This window comes from Mirounga leonina, unplaced genomic scaffold (assembly GCF_011800145.1).
Source record: "Mirounga leonina isolate KUSES-001 unplaced genomic scaffold, KU_Mleo_1.0 Mir_175, whole genome shotgun sequence".
Lineage (NCBI taxonomy): Eukaryota > Metazoa > Chordata > Mammalia > Carnivora > Phocidae > Mirounga > Mirounga leonina.
In genome coordinates, this window is record NW_023270453.1 from 33,362,582 (window position 1) to 33,379,659 (window position 17,078).

Here is a 17,078-nt window from a genome sequence, read left to right on the forward strand (position 1 = left end):
AGTGAATATGACCTCATCTCCACTAATTACATCTGCAAAGATCCTATTTCCAAACAGGGTAGACATGACATTTTTCGGGGGAGGGGGATACTACTCAACCCAATACCGGCCTGAAGCTCAACCCAACCTCACAAGGGTTCGGAACCAGAGACAGGAAAGCTGTTGGAATATTCCTTCCCTCTCTGTCTGTCTCTCTTTCATTCTCTCTCTCCTGTTTTGGAAGAGCCAAGCAAGCCCACTCCATCTCCCTCCCATGATCTTCTCACACAAAAACCCAACTCTTCTATGTTTAGCAGAACTCGTAGAACACGCAGATTAGCATATCGTATCCTTCCCGTAAACAGATCCTCCTAGTTCAGTAAGACCCCTTGTCACACATCACATGCTTGAGAAATAATGATAAAGATTTATGATTATCCCGAAGGACCAATAAAGGCGGGAGCAAAGAAGAGCAAAGGGTCTTCATCTCTGAGCATTGATCCCCTTGCCTTCTCCTCTCTTTCACAGTAAAAACAAACAAACAAACCAAAACAAAACAAAAACCCCAACTCTTAGGGCCTCTATGTCCTAATTTTCAGCCTCCAAGGAGAGCTCTGATGGGCCAAACATGGGTTGATTTCTGAGATCACTTTTGGCTCAGCAGAACACGTGGGAGCTGCTGAGGCAAAGGAGACATGGGTGTGTGACCACTGAACCAGCCAGGACCACCTCAGGCCACAGGGGCTCCAGTCGGGGCTGTGGCAGCCTCTAGAACACAGGTGGAAATGGATGGGAGCAGGGTTCTTTGGCTGACATAGTCCCTGGGGTGCCTGACTGACCAGAACCAGGACTATGATGAGAAAGACAAGGTACTCAGCTAGAACACCAAAAAATTCAGTAAGCAGGACAAATAATATATTAATGCAATATTTAAAATACCAAAATAGGGGCGCCTGGGTGGCTCAGTTGGTTGAGTGTCTATCTTGTGATTTTGGCTCAGGTCATGATCTCAGGGTCATGGGGTCAAGCTGCGAGTCGGGCTCCACACTCAGTGGGGAGTCTGCTTGGGATTCTCTCTCCCTCTGCCCCTCACCCTACCCACATGCACTCTCTCTGTCAGTCTCTAAAATAAAATAAATAAATCTTTTAAAAATTTTTAAAAATACCAAAACACACACACACACACACACACACAATCCATGATAAATAAAATACCAGAAATTTAAATTAAGACAAGACCAGTACCCATACTCAGTAGGCAGAGTCCAAGGATGCCAAAACCTACAGTGCAGGGGAATCCCACATGAAGATCGAATTCTGCCTGAAATGTCATTGACTATGTGGCTAAGAACCATGGGTTGACAAGGTCACGGGACCAGTTAGCAATAGAGCTCAGGTCCTTAATGCTGGTCCCCTTGATTCTCCCAGGAAATCAAGTTTTCCCAGTGACCTTTGTGCAGAAATTCACATATTAAAATTTTCTTTCTTCTTCTGCTTTCCTACTCACCTCTCCCTACCTTCTCCTCGGACTCCTTGTTGAGTCTTTCTGTGTATTCCTGGACCAGGGTCAGGTGTCTAGATGGATTCAGCTGAGCGTGGGGGGTTGGGGGGTGGGAGGGAGAAACAGTGCTCCTGGCAACACATCAATAAAGATATTAAAGAAAGAGATCACTGAATGGCCAAGAAATTCATGCCTCGCCAGCCAGGGTCAGAAGATCATTCACCAGCTCCCCGGTGGTGGGTGCAGATGTCTGGCTGGAGAGAATGCCTGGGGCCTTGTCTGCCTTGAGGGCTCCTCTGGGACAAGCCAAGATGTGTCATCTCACCTCCACTGCCCCTACCACTACCTCAGAACTGGGGATGCATAGCCCCAGCTAGAGAGGCCATGGCACTTTCCCCTTGGACATAAAAATAGTGTCTCCCTCATAGGGTTGTTAAAAAGGACTAAACTTGTGGTTCTCAACCAGGGGTGATTTTGCCCCCCACCCAGGGGACACTGGGCAATGTCCAGAGGCATTTTTGGTTGTCACACCTGTGGTGGGGGGGATCCTGCTAAACACCATATAGCGTACAGGACGGCCTTTGCAACTAAGAATGATCCAGTCTCGAATGTCAGCGGTGCCAAGGTTGAGAAACAGAGATTAAAAGAAAGTGACGAGCTCGTGGGAATACAAATATAATAGCTGCAATTTATGAAGCACTTCTCATTTGCACACTTATGCTATGAGATTGGCTTTTTATTCATTAACTAAGTATTTCTTCTGTACTTGATTCAGTAAATATTTAAGAGGGGAGCATTTAATCATTAAAACAACAATGATGATGTAAAATGATAGCTTACAATAGGAGCAGCTGACAGTTCATGAGCCCTTACTACATACAGGCAGTGAGCCTACTATTTTCCTTGGTTTCTCTCTCTTAAAATTTGCAGCAACTTCATGATTATCTATGTTGAGAGACTGGATGCCTGGAGAGGTTGAGGAACATGCCCAGAGTCACATACCTAGGGAGAGGAGAAGCTAGGGTGTGGAGGCAGGATTGTCTGATTCTACAGTGGGTGCTCACAGTCATGTTGGGGTGACAGGCCAGGGAGTCCAGTTAGGAGGGCACACATGGTCCAGGAAGAGATGGCCTGTGCTAAGGAGGTGTGCTGGAGGAGATGAGAAGCAAGTTGGAGAATCACGTTGGTAAGCACGTGGAGATGCTAGGAATCAGGTGTGTGGTGCCAACAAGCAGGGTCGAAGCTGGCAAGCTGGCAATTCTCATTGGCAAGTAGGTGGATGATGTTGGCAAGCAAAAGGATCACATCACCAAGCAAGGGGTGGTGCCTGCCTGTGGGTGGGTGGTGCCTGGAGGCAGTTGGAAGATGCCTGGGGGCAGGTGGGGGTGCCTAGAGGCAGGTGAGTGGTGCCTGGAGGCAGGTGGTTGATGCCTGGAGGCAGGTGGGTGGTGCCTGGAGGCAGGTGGGTGGTACCTGGAAACAGGTGGGTGATGCCTGAGGCAGGTGGATGGTGCCTAGAGGCAGTTGAGTGGTGCCTGGAGGCCAGTGGGTGGTACCTGGAGGCCGGTGGGTGGTACCTGGAGGCTGGTGGGTGGTGCCTGGAGGCTGGTGGGTGGTGCCTGCAGACAAGTCGCCCCACACTTTTTATCTTCTGAAGGGGTCTGAACAGAGGGAGCCAAAGCAGGTTCAAGTTTCTGCCCTCCTCCTTTTCTCAGTCATCATCTCCAGCCCTGGGTCTTTTTTTTCTCTTTGGCCTTCCAGCCCTTGGTATCTGGGACAGGACAAGAGCCATCAGCATGGATGATTTCCTGGCTGTAGAGTAACTCCCCCAGCACCCCTGCCTGAGCCCTCCAAGCCCCTTGCCTTCTGCATGATCCCCTTGTTTCATCATTCCCACTTCCTTAACACCTGCCACTGGGCCATCTCTGGGCTAAGCCATATACTAATGCCACTGCCTTTAAGCCCCACCAGTGTCTTTATAGGAAAGGAAACTGAGCCTTGAAGAGGTCACCCAGCGAGTGACCTGGCAGAGCCAGGAACCCAACCCTGGCCCCTGGACTCACGTGCTTCCAGCAGTTACACTCGACTGTTTCTTTGCTGGTGTTTTCTTCTTCCCAGAAAAAGAAAAGACCAAGCCGCAGAAGCAGAGAGAAGATGAGCTAATACAGAAGATCCACAAGCTGGTGCAGAAGAGAGACTTTCTGGTGGATGATGCAGAGGTCGAGCGGCTAAGGTGAGTGGGCTCCCGTCCCCGTGCTGCTAGAACGCAGTCCTTGGCCTCCTCCCAACCCCATCTTCTGCTGCAGGGACTCACGGCCTGGCCTGACAGGTGTGGCCTCGGCAAATGCTCCCACACACTGGATCCAACTGAACCCCCAGCCTCTTGGCCTGAGGATCTGTTGCACATTCCAAGGGAACTGGAATCCAGCTCCAAAAAGTCTCGCAAAGACCTGTTCTTAAGTAAATGTTATTCAAGGAGGTGACTGGGGAGGAATTACATCCCATGACACATGGTAGAGCGTCCTACACATTCTCTTCCCTGACCTTTCTCCCAAGGCACACTGTTCATCAAGGCCACTTCCAGAAACTTCTGTGGGTTTCTGCAGAAACCCTGCCCCCTGAACTGACTTGCTTCCTTGCCTGCCCTCTCCACTTCCCGGTTTTGTGCTCTTCCCCCTCGCCCCTCCCCACCTTGGTGGCTCCAGCACCCCTCCCTATCCCTCAGGGTCTCCTATTTGCAGATGCACCTGCCACTTGATCTGGACAACCACCGGCCCTGGAGCCACAGGGCACCTGCTCATAGGAAGATGCGGATGTTGATTCTTGAGTATTTTTGTCCTGGAGCCAGGCCTTTGGAGCTCCCCACAAGGAAAGAGGCTCACAGGGCTTCTTCCAGCCCAGAAGGCATCTAGCTCTTTATTGTCTGTGTCTTCCTGGGTCCTCTGAAGGCTGGAATGCTCCTCGCCTGGCTCAGCCAGCCTGGGCCCGCTAACTTTGTTCCTGATGACCCTTGGAAGAGTTCAGGTGACTTGCTCTCTGACACTTGCCACATACCTCATGGGAGCTCAGATGTGTAAGGTGACTTAAGGGCACAGGGTCAGGGGGGTGTTACTCAGCTCACTGAACCCCCCCCAGAGGCTGGGTCCTAGCATGGCCCTGCCTCTGCCCCAGGATCTCACCCTGGCCCTGGGGAGACAGTTACTCCATTGTTGATACGTGTCTGTGCTTCAGAGCAAGTTCATCAAATGCAACATGCACACGCCATCCACACATAACACACAACAACATACACACACCACCCACAAAGAACACAGAACATATATTTCCCATCCACACGTAACACGCAGCATACGTGTACCAGCCACACATAATACACAATACTCACACCAGCCGCACATAACACACAAAAGCATACCCACACCAGCCACAGAGCCTGATTCATGGCCCCACACACTTAACCTCTGGCCCCATTTCCTCAGTTCCTTGATGCTTTCCTTGTTTACTCTACTTCCCTCTTGTTTTTACATACCTGTCTTCACAGGGAGCAAGAAGAAGACAAGGAAATGGCGGATTTCCTGAGAATCAAGTTAAAACCTCTAGATAAAGTAACCAAATCTCCAGCCAGTGAGTGCATTCCTCCTCCTTCCCCCATCCAGGAGAAAAGGAAATTTAAAAGAGGTCCGAGAGCCAGAGTGGGGACAACAAAATGCTTTCTAGAGACCAGATTTGGGCACACGATGGCAGCAGCTGGGGCCAGCTTCATGGGCATGCCACCAGGGAAGCTGCCCAGGCCCTGACGCCCAGAAGGGCACTGTGCTTGCTTTCATGTTCTGCTATTGCTGTCTTGAGGTTCTTAATAGTTTTGGAACAAGTGGCCCTGCATTTTCATTTTGCCCTGGGTTCGGCAGACTGTGTAGCTGGTCCTGGCAGCAGCTGTCCCTTAACAATCACAGGTTTGGTGGATTTCTTAGGAGATGCGTGGCCACTGAGGCAAAAAGGTGGGGGCTGAGGCTCAGGGAACTCCAACCTCTGTTGATAATCAGAGTGAAAAGGGTTCTGTGTGAAACAAGTTTGGGAAATGCTACGTATTTGACCCTCTGTTTGGTGCCAATGTCTATTAGCCTATAAAAGTGATAACAGGTCCTGCTTCTCTTTGTCGACCCAGTGAGGCTCCTTTTAGTTACAGGAAACGGATACCCAATTCAAATTTGCAATAGCAAAAAGGGGGATTTGTTGGAAGAAGAGCAACAGGAACCAGCTTTGGGGACTGGACACTGTTAGAATGCCCTTGTTTTCCTTCTGTTTCTATTTCTGCCCCTCTTTGTATGTGAGTTTCATTTTCTCCTACTACACAGGCCTTCTTCATGGGGCCTGAACTCCAGAACCATAACTCAGCAGCAGCAAGACCACACCATACATTCTCTCTCCTTGTATCCAAACACATCAATCTCAGGGGAATATTCTGATTGGCCCTTCTCAGATCATGTTCCCACCCCCTAGGCCATCACCATCATCAAGAGGCTGGGGTACTATGATTGGCCAGATCTGCGTTGCAAGCCTACTCCTCTAGCCACAGGGACATTGGTTGTTATCAGAGTGAAGGGACTGGGAATCTTGGTAGGAAGACAAAACTCAAAAGGCTGCCACCATCTACTATGGCCACAAACTCAGTTTTCCCTGACCATCTATTAACATCCCGTGAAATGTGGGGTAGAGTGCAAGGGAATAAAGAAAGAAGGTACCTTCTGCAGGCCCCTAATATCACAAGGCACATGGTCCTTGCCTAAATCCTGCATTCTCAGTGGACTGTCTCTTCCATGAAAGGTGTTAGAAAAACTCCACTTAACAGTGTGGGGAAGGGGCAAGGAAACTTGCCTTTTATGCAGGGTTATGGATAGCAAAAAGTCATGTGTCAAGAAATCAAAACACCAAGTCTGTACCCCATGCAAGGGGCCAAGTGTCCAAATTTACCCTAATCATCTAGTGCTGGGATCTAAAATTGAAAAATTAAAACTAATATAAAGCCACTGAAATCTCAGACCCCAGCAAAGCAAATGCAAAACTGCTCAGTGGGGAATCTTCTGCATCCCATAATATGTAACCCACAGATAAAACAACCTCCATGAAAATGAGCTGTCGATAAAAATTTTAAACCCATTAGAACTGAACCACCATGAGTGGAGTCAGTAGATGCCACAAAGAGAATGTCCTCCCAAGAACCAGAGATAACTATCTAAAAGAGACAATAAACTAAGTATATTTAAAATGATGAAAGAGAGAAGGGATAAAACCCAAAATGAAATAGCAGGATACCATGAGAAAAGAATTGGTAGATTTGCAAACAATTAGGTTTCTAAAAAAAGTATTGTCACAGAAGTAAAAACTCATAGATTAAACAGAGCTGAAAGGAGAATTCATAAATTGGAAGACAGAGCAGAAGAAATTAACCAGCATGTACCACAAAGAGACAAAGAGATGGAAATGTCTTCCAAAACATGGAAGATAGAATAAGAAAGTCCAACTTACTTCTAATAGGCATTCTGGAAGGAGTGATAACAGAAAACAAGTGTTGGAGGAATCAGAAAAGATAATGTATGATCATAAGACATGAAGCCCCATGTTAAAGTGACAAAATTTCCCATTTATCCATTCACCAAATACTTTTGAGTGCCAGACCTTGTGCCAGGCTTGGCAGATACAACCGCGAAGAGAACTGAATAGGATAAGAGCTAAAGGTTGTGACTGGAAGCTGAGGACTGAGAGCCAGTGGGTGGGAACAGTCATTGGAACCATATAAAACACATGCCAGCGCTGCACCCAACCTGATCTGTGGAGTTGGAGCAAGACCTGACTAGGGGCTGGGATGGGACAGGGGCTGCCGATGGTCAGGGCTCTCCTTATATCACCTCTCCCTCTCTCCCTTTTCCCCTCTCTCCCTCCATGCTCCTATCCTGCTGCAGGCTCCCGAGCAGAGAAGAAAGCAGAGCCCCCACCTAGCAAGCCCACAGTGGCCAAGACTGGGCTGGCACTCATCAAGGATTGCTGCGGGGCCACCCAGTGCAATATCATGTAGCCTCCCACGTGGGGTGCCCCCAGGGCCACGGGGACCCCCCCCACCCTCTTGTCTTCATAGCCCCCATTTCACCGGGGCCCAAGAGCTCTCCAAGGCGGAAGGGGTTGAAGGCTAGCCTGTGACTGCCGCCAGGGGCCGTGGGCGTGGCAGGCGGGCCCGGCCACCCTGTACAGAGTGTAGCAATAGGGAGTCCCTCACCGTCGCATGGCCCCCCCCAGAGCATGCCAAACCCAGGAGTCTGTCTCACTGTTTATCCAGCCACCAGGAAAGGTCCTCCCTTGAAAACATTTATCTCCACTTCTAGCTATCTATCTTTATCTAACCCACTGTGCGAATGAACTGGGAGAGGGGCATGATCCCCAGGTGTGTATAGTCGTGACTTTTCAACAATCTAGCACCATGTTGGACACATCCCCCACCCACCCTTCTAGCTCTGCTATCAGGCCTGCCCCAGATGGGCACAGCTCCTGTCCCCCGTCTGTCCTCTCCCAGGGGCTGTGCTCTGGAGGGCTCCACACAGCCCATGCATCTTGGAGACACGAGGGCCCATCTGTAAAGACTGAGCTTGTGTGTGGTGTTGTGGTTACGTCTCCTGCTTCCTCCCCTCCTGTGTCTGGGCACAGTTCACATCAGAAGTGTGTCCATTCGCTCTTGGCTACTCCTTCCCTTGCAATGTCTGCCCCAGGTGTGTGGAGCACAGCCGGGATGAGGGCCTGGGCTGGGGCACAACCAGTGCTCAGAAGAGGTAGCGGAGAGCTGGAGGCTCCAACACCAGGCATGGGCAGATGAGAAGGGGACCCAGAGCAGATGCTGATTCAGGCGCCCTCCACCCACTGTGGCCCACTGGAGGGAGTGCCAGCAGGACACCACTCACCAGCTTAACACACAGACCTCCGGAAACAGCAGTGGCGGGCGGGAGAGGTGGCCTGACCCAACCGTGTCCCATCGTTTGGTGGTGTATTTTAATCAGCCTAATAATTCCACCTGTGTAACTTGATGTACATTTGCTACAGCCAGCTCGGCACAGCCCGTGTGACCTCTCTGTACGTGTGTGTGTCGTGACCGGCCTAATGTAGTTCGTGTAACTCAAGATTCGCTGATGTGCAATCATCCATCAGAGAAAATAAAAATGGAAACCATGTACACAGCATTTTTAACGTTTTTTTTTTTTACTTTTTTCTTGATTATGGAAGTCATCCATGTACCCAGTAAACCTTTTAAAAGTATAGAAAGTATAAAGAAGTTTCTTGTTTTCTGTTCGTATCTCCCACAAATTTTCCAACTTGAGACCACACTGCCCTTTTGGCAGATTTCCTTTCATGTGTTCTTTTTTCCCACAATCAGCATCATATTGTACCATTTTATAACCAGTTTTTTTCATTGAGCGTTATATCACTATCATTTTCCCACATCATTAAGAGCTCTTTGTAACATTAAACACTTCACAAATATCTGCGATGGCTGCTTAGTAATCCATCTTGTGGCTATGCCATAATCTATCTAACCCTTTCCTTACTATCGGACATTTAGGCTGTTTTTACTTTTTCAGTATTATCAAGAATGTCACGGTACCTGGGTGGCTCAGTTGGTTGGGTGTACGGCTCTTGGATTTTGGCTCAGGTCATGATCCTGGGGTTCTGGGATTGAGCCCCACATCGGGCTCCATTCTCAGTGCAGAGTCTGATGGTCTTTCTCCCTCTGCTCCTCCCGTGCTCATGCTCTTTCTCAAATAAATAAAATCTTGGGAAAAAAAAAAAAAGAATGTCAAGATAAATACCGTGGGGGACAGAGCTTTATCTGAATTTCTGATTTTTTCCTTAAGATAAAAATAAAGTTCTTAGGGTCACCTTTTTCAAAAATATTTGTAAATCAAAAGTGAATCTGAAGGTCTTTCAAGTCACAGCAGCTTTGCAGTTGACACAAAGTATTTCTGACTGAGGACCCTGGAGCCTTGGGTTCCATGGCCCCCCCAGGGGGCAGCACACCCTCAATCCCTCCCACTGTCTCAGATGTATTTGTGCCTCAGTCTGAGCTTTGGCCTGCACATCACTTCCTGCCACTCTGAAGCAGAAGAGGCTGTCTTTGGCCACTGTCTGTGCCACCACGCTGGCCTTAGGGGACCCCATGGCCTCCTTCTCTACCCTAGATCAAGCATGAAGCCAGAGTCTGTGAGCTTTCCAGGACACTCCCATAACATGGTACTTCAACCAGGGTGGCTTAAAACAACATAAATGTACCCTCTCACAGTTCCAAAGGCCAGAGGTCTGAAATCAAGATGTTGGCAAAGCCATGCTCCCTCTGGAGGCTCTAGGGAAGAATTCTTCACTGCTTCCAGCTGCTGGTGGCTCCTGGCAACCCTTGGCATTCCTTGGCTTCATCACCCCAGTTTCCACTTCTGTCTTCACATGATTTTGTCCTCTGTGTGTGTGTCTGTGTCCTATCCTCTTCTTATAAGGTGCACCTTAAACCCACCATGCTTTCCTGTAGATCCTTAGCTTAATGACTTCTGCAAAGACCCTATTTCCAAATAAGGTCACATCCTAAGATAGCAAGTAGACATGAATTTTGGCGGGGGGGAGGGGAACGCTCTTCAAGCCACTCCACGGATGCTTCCCACTCTTGCAATAAAAACCCAGGCTGCAAAGGGGCTGCCACTCTTCTTTCTTTGTAGAAAACATGGGTCTGGAAGGCTTGACCTCAGACCAATTAGAGAGCAGTCACTCACTGATCCAATGAGCCAAAGGAGATCGAAACCCTCATAAAAATCCTGCCTCTAGTACATCCCCTGAGCCCTGGGGTACACCTAATTTATGTTCCTGCTAATTCTACTGATTCGTTTTAAACAAAAGTCCCCACCATTTATTCAGGCTTTCACACAAGAACAGAAAAAAGTAATAATTCAAGATGTTCCCAGATCACTAGGGCTGCCATCAAAGCCAGGAAAACTTGCAGACCCAGACTCACTCATTTTGGAAGCTGGAGCAGAAAAGATACAACAGGAGAAACATTTACTGAGAGCCACGTGTGCATTTTCTCTGTAGCTCCTCACATCAAAACCAGAGGCATATGTTCTCATCACTTCCACCGTACAGGTGAAGTTTTCCCAAGTCCTTTGAGCAACGCCCTATGGGTTGTTGTTGGTGGAATCATCATTAATCCATCCCTTCTCCTGTAGTCTCAAAAGGTCTTTCTTTCCCCATCAGAACTGAAACAAATCTCTCCCATTACTAACCAACCAACCAACTAGCACTCCATTCCATCTTCCCCTGCAGCCACCATCTCTCTGTCCATCTTCATAGCTTTACATGTTGAGAATTGTCCGCCATCTTGCTGTCTTCATTCCCCATCTCTAGTGCCATCCTCACCCTATTTAAATCTGGTTTCTGTCACTCTTTTATCCCTGACCCCTCTGACTGGGGATGTCATCATGTGGTTATGTAGGGAAGGAAAAATTCTTTTCTTTACCCATCTCATGTCTTCCAGCTGGAGTCCTTTCAGTGAGCTGGGCCAAAGACAGAAGACCAAGAGAAAAACAAGTACATGTGGGAGCACTGGGCAATGAACAACCCAAAGAGGTCCTTAGAACTTGAACCCACATACCATCTGAACTAAAAGGAAAAGGGGTTTGGGGCTTCCAATAGGGTAGCAAGTTATGGGAAGAGGGCCAGAAGAAGTATGGTAAACAAGAGTTGTGTGGTTAGGTTTGTTATGCAGATGTAAGACCTGCCTTCTCCACTGATGAGACTTCTCCTCCTGGTGTGGGAGAGAGACATCTTTTATGAATGGAAATTTCCTTTATAAAGGGAGATTGCGTTTATAAAAGGAGAGCTTTCTCTGCACTTGTTGGTTCTCAAGGGCCTTTAGCTCGGAAATAATCCATATGCCAAAGGGGCATTCCTTGGGGTGGCATATTCTGGCACCCCACATTTACATCCCACCCACACAGTCAACCCTCACACTAGCTCTGTGGGGTGTTATGGCCCAGTTATGACACTGCCAACATGCCCCATCTCGAGGCGAACCTCCCACCACCCGGGAGGACCTCTCTCCAGTCTCCATTCTCTCTTCCTTGACTTCAGGGCCTGGCCCTCAGCATTCTGCTCTTCCCCACTCCTGGCCATAGAAGGCCTTTGCACCCGGACTGCTCCTGGATTCCCTCCTTCACCTAGAATAGACCTTTCTCCTGTACTCAGACCCACTTCCCCGACTGCTTCCTAGACTCTCCATTTGGAACCAGAGAAGGCACATCAAATGTGACATATCCTAAACCAGGGGCCAGTGAACGGTCCCATCACCTGTTTATTGTAAATTGAGTTTTGTTGGCAGGTAACCAAGAGCATTTGTGTATATATTGTCTCCGGCTGCTTTGGGGGCTACAACAGCAGAGTTGAATACTTGTGACAGAGACCCCATGGCTGGCAAATCCTAAAATATTTACGCTGGCCCTTTAAGAAAAAGTTGGCCAACCCCCATCCTAAACTGCCTCAGCTTCCCCTGCAGTTTCCCATCTCAAGAAAGATTATCCTAGGATGTGACCTCGGCTCGTTTATTCCTCCACACATCCACCCAATTGCCAAGTCTTTAGCTTTAGGAAACCAAGTTTCCCTAGAGTCTGTGCATACCACCACACCCCCAGTGTAACCACCATTACCTTTCGCTCTGAACCAGCCTCCTTAGCACCTGGTCACGGTCCACACAGTGGCCAGCGGCTTTTCTGAATAACACAAACCTAGTTGTCATTCCCCTCTTCAAAACGGTGCCTACACCTTTCGGTTGAAATCCAGAGTCTCTCGTGTGGATGAAAAGGCACTCTGGACCTGGCCCCTCCCTACATCCCTGGCCCCATGGCATCCGCTCGCCTCATTTTGGGGGGCACCGAAGCTTTCTTGGGATTTTACGGTTCTTCTGGCTATGCGGTCTGTTGGCCCCTCTCCTGGGCCCTCATACATTATCCCCTGTGCCAAGAACTTCTCGGATTGCCTGCCAATTCTTTCTCTGACCTACCTGTACACCCCGCTGAAGCCAAAGTGACCTTCCTAATGTGCAGATCTGGCCGGTTTCCAGCTCTCCTGCACCTGCCCCCCACCCTCATGGTCAAGTCCTGGGGCTGGGGCCTGGTGAGTCAGCAGCACCTCCAGGGCCTTCCCCACCTCCTTCCTCCCCGTCCCTCGGGCTTCTCACCCTTGCTCACACCATTGTTTAAGGGAGCAAGCAGGAGGAGCAGCTGGGGAGGAAGAAGGAACACCTGCTGGTGTCAAGGAGCGGGTGTTCTGCAGCATCCAACTTGACCCACACATCATGTGGCCTCCAAAACTTTGTGAAAAGGGCCCAGGGGACATTGCAATAGGATGGGGTTGGTGTGAGCAGTTTCAGCAAGGTGCTGGCCCAGCAGCCAGATGCATCAGGCAGGAGAGTGGCCCCTCACCCACTGTTCCATCGCAGTGGGGGGGAGGTCATCACTTCCATGTGGCAGCTGGGGAAACTGAGGCTCAGCAAGGGGCAGTGATTGGCCCAAGTTCACACAGCATGTCCGTGGCAGAGCTGGGACCTGAGTCCGAGAGCAGGGTGCCAGTCGGGCTCAGTGTGTTTATTTCTCATTTCTAAGCCCAGCAGCCTCGCACCCCATTCCCGGTTGAGCTGTCCTCGAATGGAGGTGAGCCTTGGCCACGCCCGCAGCAGCTGAGCCTCTTCTAAACCTCTCTGCTCCGTGGCAGCCGGGCAGCCCTGAGCTGTGGGAATGCACCAGCTCAGCTCCAATACAGCTTGAGAAGAAGCAGTTAGAATGGGCCCACTGCCAGCAGCAAGGCTCGGATACCTGCCACCAACCACAGGACAGCTGGGTGGGCGTCCTGCGCTGGGGCAAGACACACAGGGAAGCTAGTTGAGGAACAAAGGTCAGGTCATTTTTCCATCCGTTCCTGTGTTTAATTCCGCCAGGGAATGGAGCACATGGTGGGTACCAGGGAACACAGATGAACCAGACAGGGAGGGTCCCGCCTTCCTGCAACTTACCTTCTAGTGAGAGAGATGGACATCCAACAGGAGCGAGGTGGGCGGAAGGAGGGGAGGCCTCCTCAATGGCAGTAAATCCGAACAAAACCCACTGACCAGCAGGATTAGCAAAAGGGAAAGCCATCTAGAAGGTTTGAAGGGCTTTGGCTTGGAGTCAGCCTGCCTGGGTGAAAATCCCAGCTGAACCTCTCCCTGGGTGAGCCTGGGAGATCTCTGCCCCTCTGTGCACCTCAGTGTCCAGACCTGTAAGATGGAGAGAACACTGGGGCATTAACGAGACATCAGCTGTGCGGAATGGGCTTAGAACAATGCACATGGTAGAAAACGCACTTAGAAGAGCGGGTTATTATTGGCCACAGCTGAAGGGAAGAAGCTGAGGGATCAGAAGGCTGCTCAAGCCTTGCTATGGTTCTGGAAGGCCTGGGGCAGAGAGGGTGAGTGACACCCGCTGGGTCCTCCCTTCCTGAAGCCGACAGTGAGCAGACACGTGAACAGGCTGCAGTGACAAAAGTTACTGTAACCTGAATGTCAGTTGGAGTCCACTGCACATGCTTCCCCAAGGTGTCCGCACCTTCCCGGGGGCTTACGGCCGCCCCACCCCAGGTCACACATGACCGGACTGCGCCCCCACTAGCTCTGCACACCCCTCACATCCCTTCCCACAGCTGTCCCCTCCTTTCTCCTGCCAAGTCCGATGTGGAACTCACCTCCTTTCCTCAATCAACTCACCACAGAAACCAAGCTGCCCGAAGCCTCGGGACAGGAAGCCGACCTTCCCAAATGTGTATGGAGGTGGATGTGGGTTCACATCACAACCACACACACCAGTGAAGATCGACTGCTCCTATTCCCACCAGCTTTGCTACCAGCCGCCAAAGGGCTCACCTCTGTCCCCGGGCCCCCTCGTGAGCAATTACCCTCCCACTTTATTGGAACAATGCAGCTCCCTCCAGCCTTCATGCTAGCCTGACTCCAGGCCCCAGGGCCCACGCTCCCCACCAAGGTTTATTTCTCTACTGATAAGGTGGTTCATTGCCCCTCCGCCCACAGGAAGGGCAGCTGCGGTGGGTTTGGGTTTTGATGAACGGTTGTGGACTTTTTGTCCCACTGGGACGGTGGTAAGCACAGAGGCCGCGGGAGCGTGGGAGGGGGCAGCTACTGGACTCTGGGGTTCAGGGATGGCCCTAAAGGAGAACGCACTTCAGCAGCGAGATGCAGCACGGAGAAGAGTTGGAGGAGGTGAGGCTGGCGTGGGGACAGGAGGCCACGGGAGGCTGTCAGGAACTCTCAGTGGCCCCCTCTGTCCCCCTATTCCCCCTACCCCCCATGTGGAGCTGGAGCTCTGCAGTGGGATGCTCTGGTCATAAGTAACCAAAATTGAAGCCAAAGAGGCCAAAACATCAGAGCATTTCCTGGTTCCCGGGCCGAGGTGTGGGGTACCCTTGAGTCCAGGGGTTCAAGCACTGTCACCTGGACTCCGTGTTTGTCTGCCTCTCTGCCTGCCTCCCTCCAGGGCTTTATCCTGGGCAGAGTCTCCCGGTGAGGCTCACAGCAACAGCTCTGGGCACTCGTACTCCTCGGGGTCTCCCAGACCCCAGCACGGGGTCTGCCAGGCCTGCCCTGGCCTGCGTCACGGTAAAAGATAAACTGAGGCATATTAAAAATGTTAAGTTTAGGGGTGCCTGGGTGGCTCAGACCATTAAGCGTCTGCCTTCAGCTCGGGTCATGATCCCATCGGGTCATGATCCCATCGAGCCCCGCATCGAGCTCCCTGCTCGGCAGGAATCCTGCTTATCCCTCCGCCTCTGCGTGCCACTCCCCCTGCTTGCGCGCTCTCGCTAACAAATAAAATCTTTTAAAAAAGTGTTAAGTTTACTTGAGCAAAAATCAATTCGAATCAGGCAGTACCAGTGGAACAGAGAGGAAGGCTCTCTCTGAGGAGCTGTTACACGCAGGAGGGAGCAGGAACCGGAAGTTATACTAGGCACACAAGCAGGTTGGCTATTGCAAGGCCACCTTCCTTTAGGGGAGGACAGGGGTCTGGCAGGCCCATTACTTGGCTAGTGCTGATCAGACGATTCCTGATTGACTGGTTTAGGATTCCATTTCTGGGAGCGCCAAAATTGTAGTCACGTCTCGGTGTGCTGACACGCAGCTTAGCATCAGCAATTCCATTTTGGGCCTGTTGTCCTGTTTTTTAATGGTCACATGGCCGGCCCAGAATTACTGGCTGGGTCAGAGGGGGTGCTTCTCTGGTCAGCCTCTGTGGCCTCCCATTCCCATCTGGAAACCTCGGCGCTAGGAGGTGGAAAATGGGTGGACAGCAAGTGGGTCTATCAGGGCTCTTGCCGCTTTGAAACTTGACTGCTGACCCTCAGCGGATTTAGCCCGGGACTCCTTTCCTTCCTCCCCAGTCACTCCCTCCAGGATCGTGTGGGAGCCTGTGGCTGGCTTCCACCTGATGGACGTTGGCAAGGACCATGGGAAGCCGCTCCCTTGGTTCGGTTACATTCTGCGGGGCTCTCTCTCAGTAGACTGGAGATTCTCCTCGTGGGTTTGATGAGCTAAGCTGCCATTTTGAGGGAGGCCCATGTGGCAGGGACCTGTGGACGGCCTCCGGGATTTACAGGTGGCTTCCAGATGACAGCCAACAAAACCTGGGGCCCTCACTCAGAACAGAGAGGAGATGCAGGAGGTTGGCAGGGGTCAGGACTCAGAGTCCATGTGTAAAACCCTATTATCCTCCTCACGTAGGGGAGCGAAACAGGGATTCTACTCAAGAACGGAGAGGTCTTTCCTGATTCCGCACCCAGGCCCCACACCAGATTCAGAGGCTGCTAACACGGAGGGCAGGAGCCCTGCAGGCCCGTGGGCAGGCTCGTCTGCACTCACTGTGAGCGACATCAGAAACTCTGAGGGAGAAAGCAGGGGGAAGGTGGGAGTGGGGGTTCTCCCGTGCCAGGCCCTGCAGCCCAGCCGGGAGGGCTTCCTGGCAGAGGTGGAAGCAGAGGCCTTCCCATGAGCTGCCTGCAGCGGTCGGAGATGGCGCCACCCCGCCCTTGACCGCTGCAGCAGCTCCTGGCTTCTCCACCCTGCGGCAGTGGCTACTGAGCTTCCGCTCGCCTCCTCTGTGCTCGGAGTCCCCCATTTCCAAGTACTTCCTACCCAGAAAGTGCTAATTCTTCTCCTCGTCTCGCTGAGGAAGGTCCTGGTCCTCTATATTCGGAGCTGAGATCTTCTAGGCTCCTGGCCCTGTGCACCTGAGAAGTGAGGGCTTCTCTCTGTTGCCATTTTCATAATTTGCTGACCCCGTCCCAAAGGCGAGCAGCTGCTTCCTATTTCCCAGGGCTGCTTCCTCCCAGGGAGAGACTAGAACTTTCCTGGGGAAGTATCAATGCAAACAAGCAAATGGGCTCAGTCTGTCCCCAAAGAGTGGCATGAGGTGACGCTGATGCTGTTAACACAGCAGCAGCCCGGAAACTGGCCGGCTACCGCGGGAGCATGCTGTCAGGC

At 51.1% G+C, this 17,078-nt stretch overlaps 2 protein-coding genes across 2 annotated transcripts in view; one reads left to right on the plus strand and one right to left on the minus strand.

The window, feature by feature from the left end:
* Positions 1-8,696, plus strand: part of BMERB1 (bMERB domain containing 1) — a 115,208-nt gene extending 106,512 nt beyond the window's left edge. Inside the window, exons 4-6 of the mRNA XM_035022322.1 lie at positions 3,599-3,713; positions 5,022-5,104; positions 7,441-8,696. Of these exons, the coding sequence (XP_034878213.1) occupies positions 3,599-3,713; positions 5,022-5,104; positions 7,441-7,553 (311 nt within the window). The 3' untranslated portion in view covers positions 7,554-8,696. The remainder of the gene's footprint in view (positions 1-3,598; positions 3,714-5,021; positions 5,105-7,440) is intronic.
* Positions 8,697-13,565: 4,869 nt separating this feature from the next.
* MARF1 (meiosis regulator and mRNA stability factor 1) overlaps positions 13,566-17,078 on the minus strand; it is a 43,803-nt gene continuing 40,290 nt past the window's right edge. Inside the window, exon 27 of the mRNA XM_035022331.1 lies at positions 13,566-13,808. Coding sequence (XP_034878222.1) covers positions 13,720-13,808 — 89 coding nt within the window. The 3' untranslated portion in view covers positions 13,566-13,719. The remainder of the gene's footprint in view (positions 13,809-17,078) is intronic.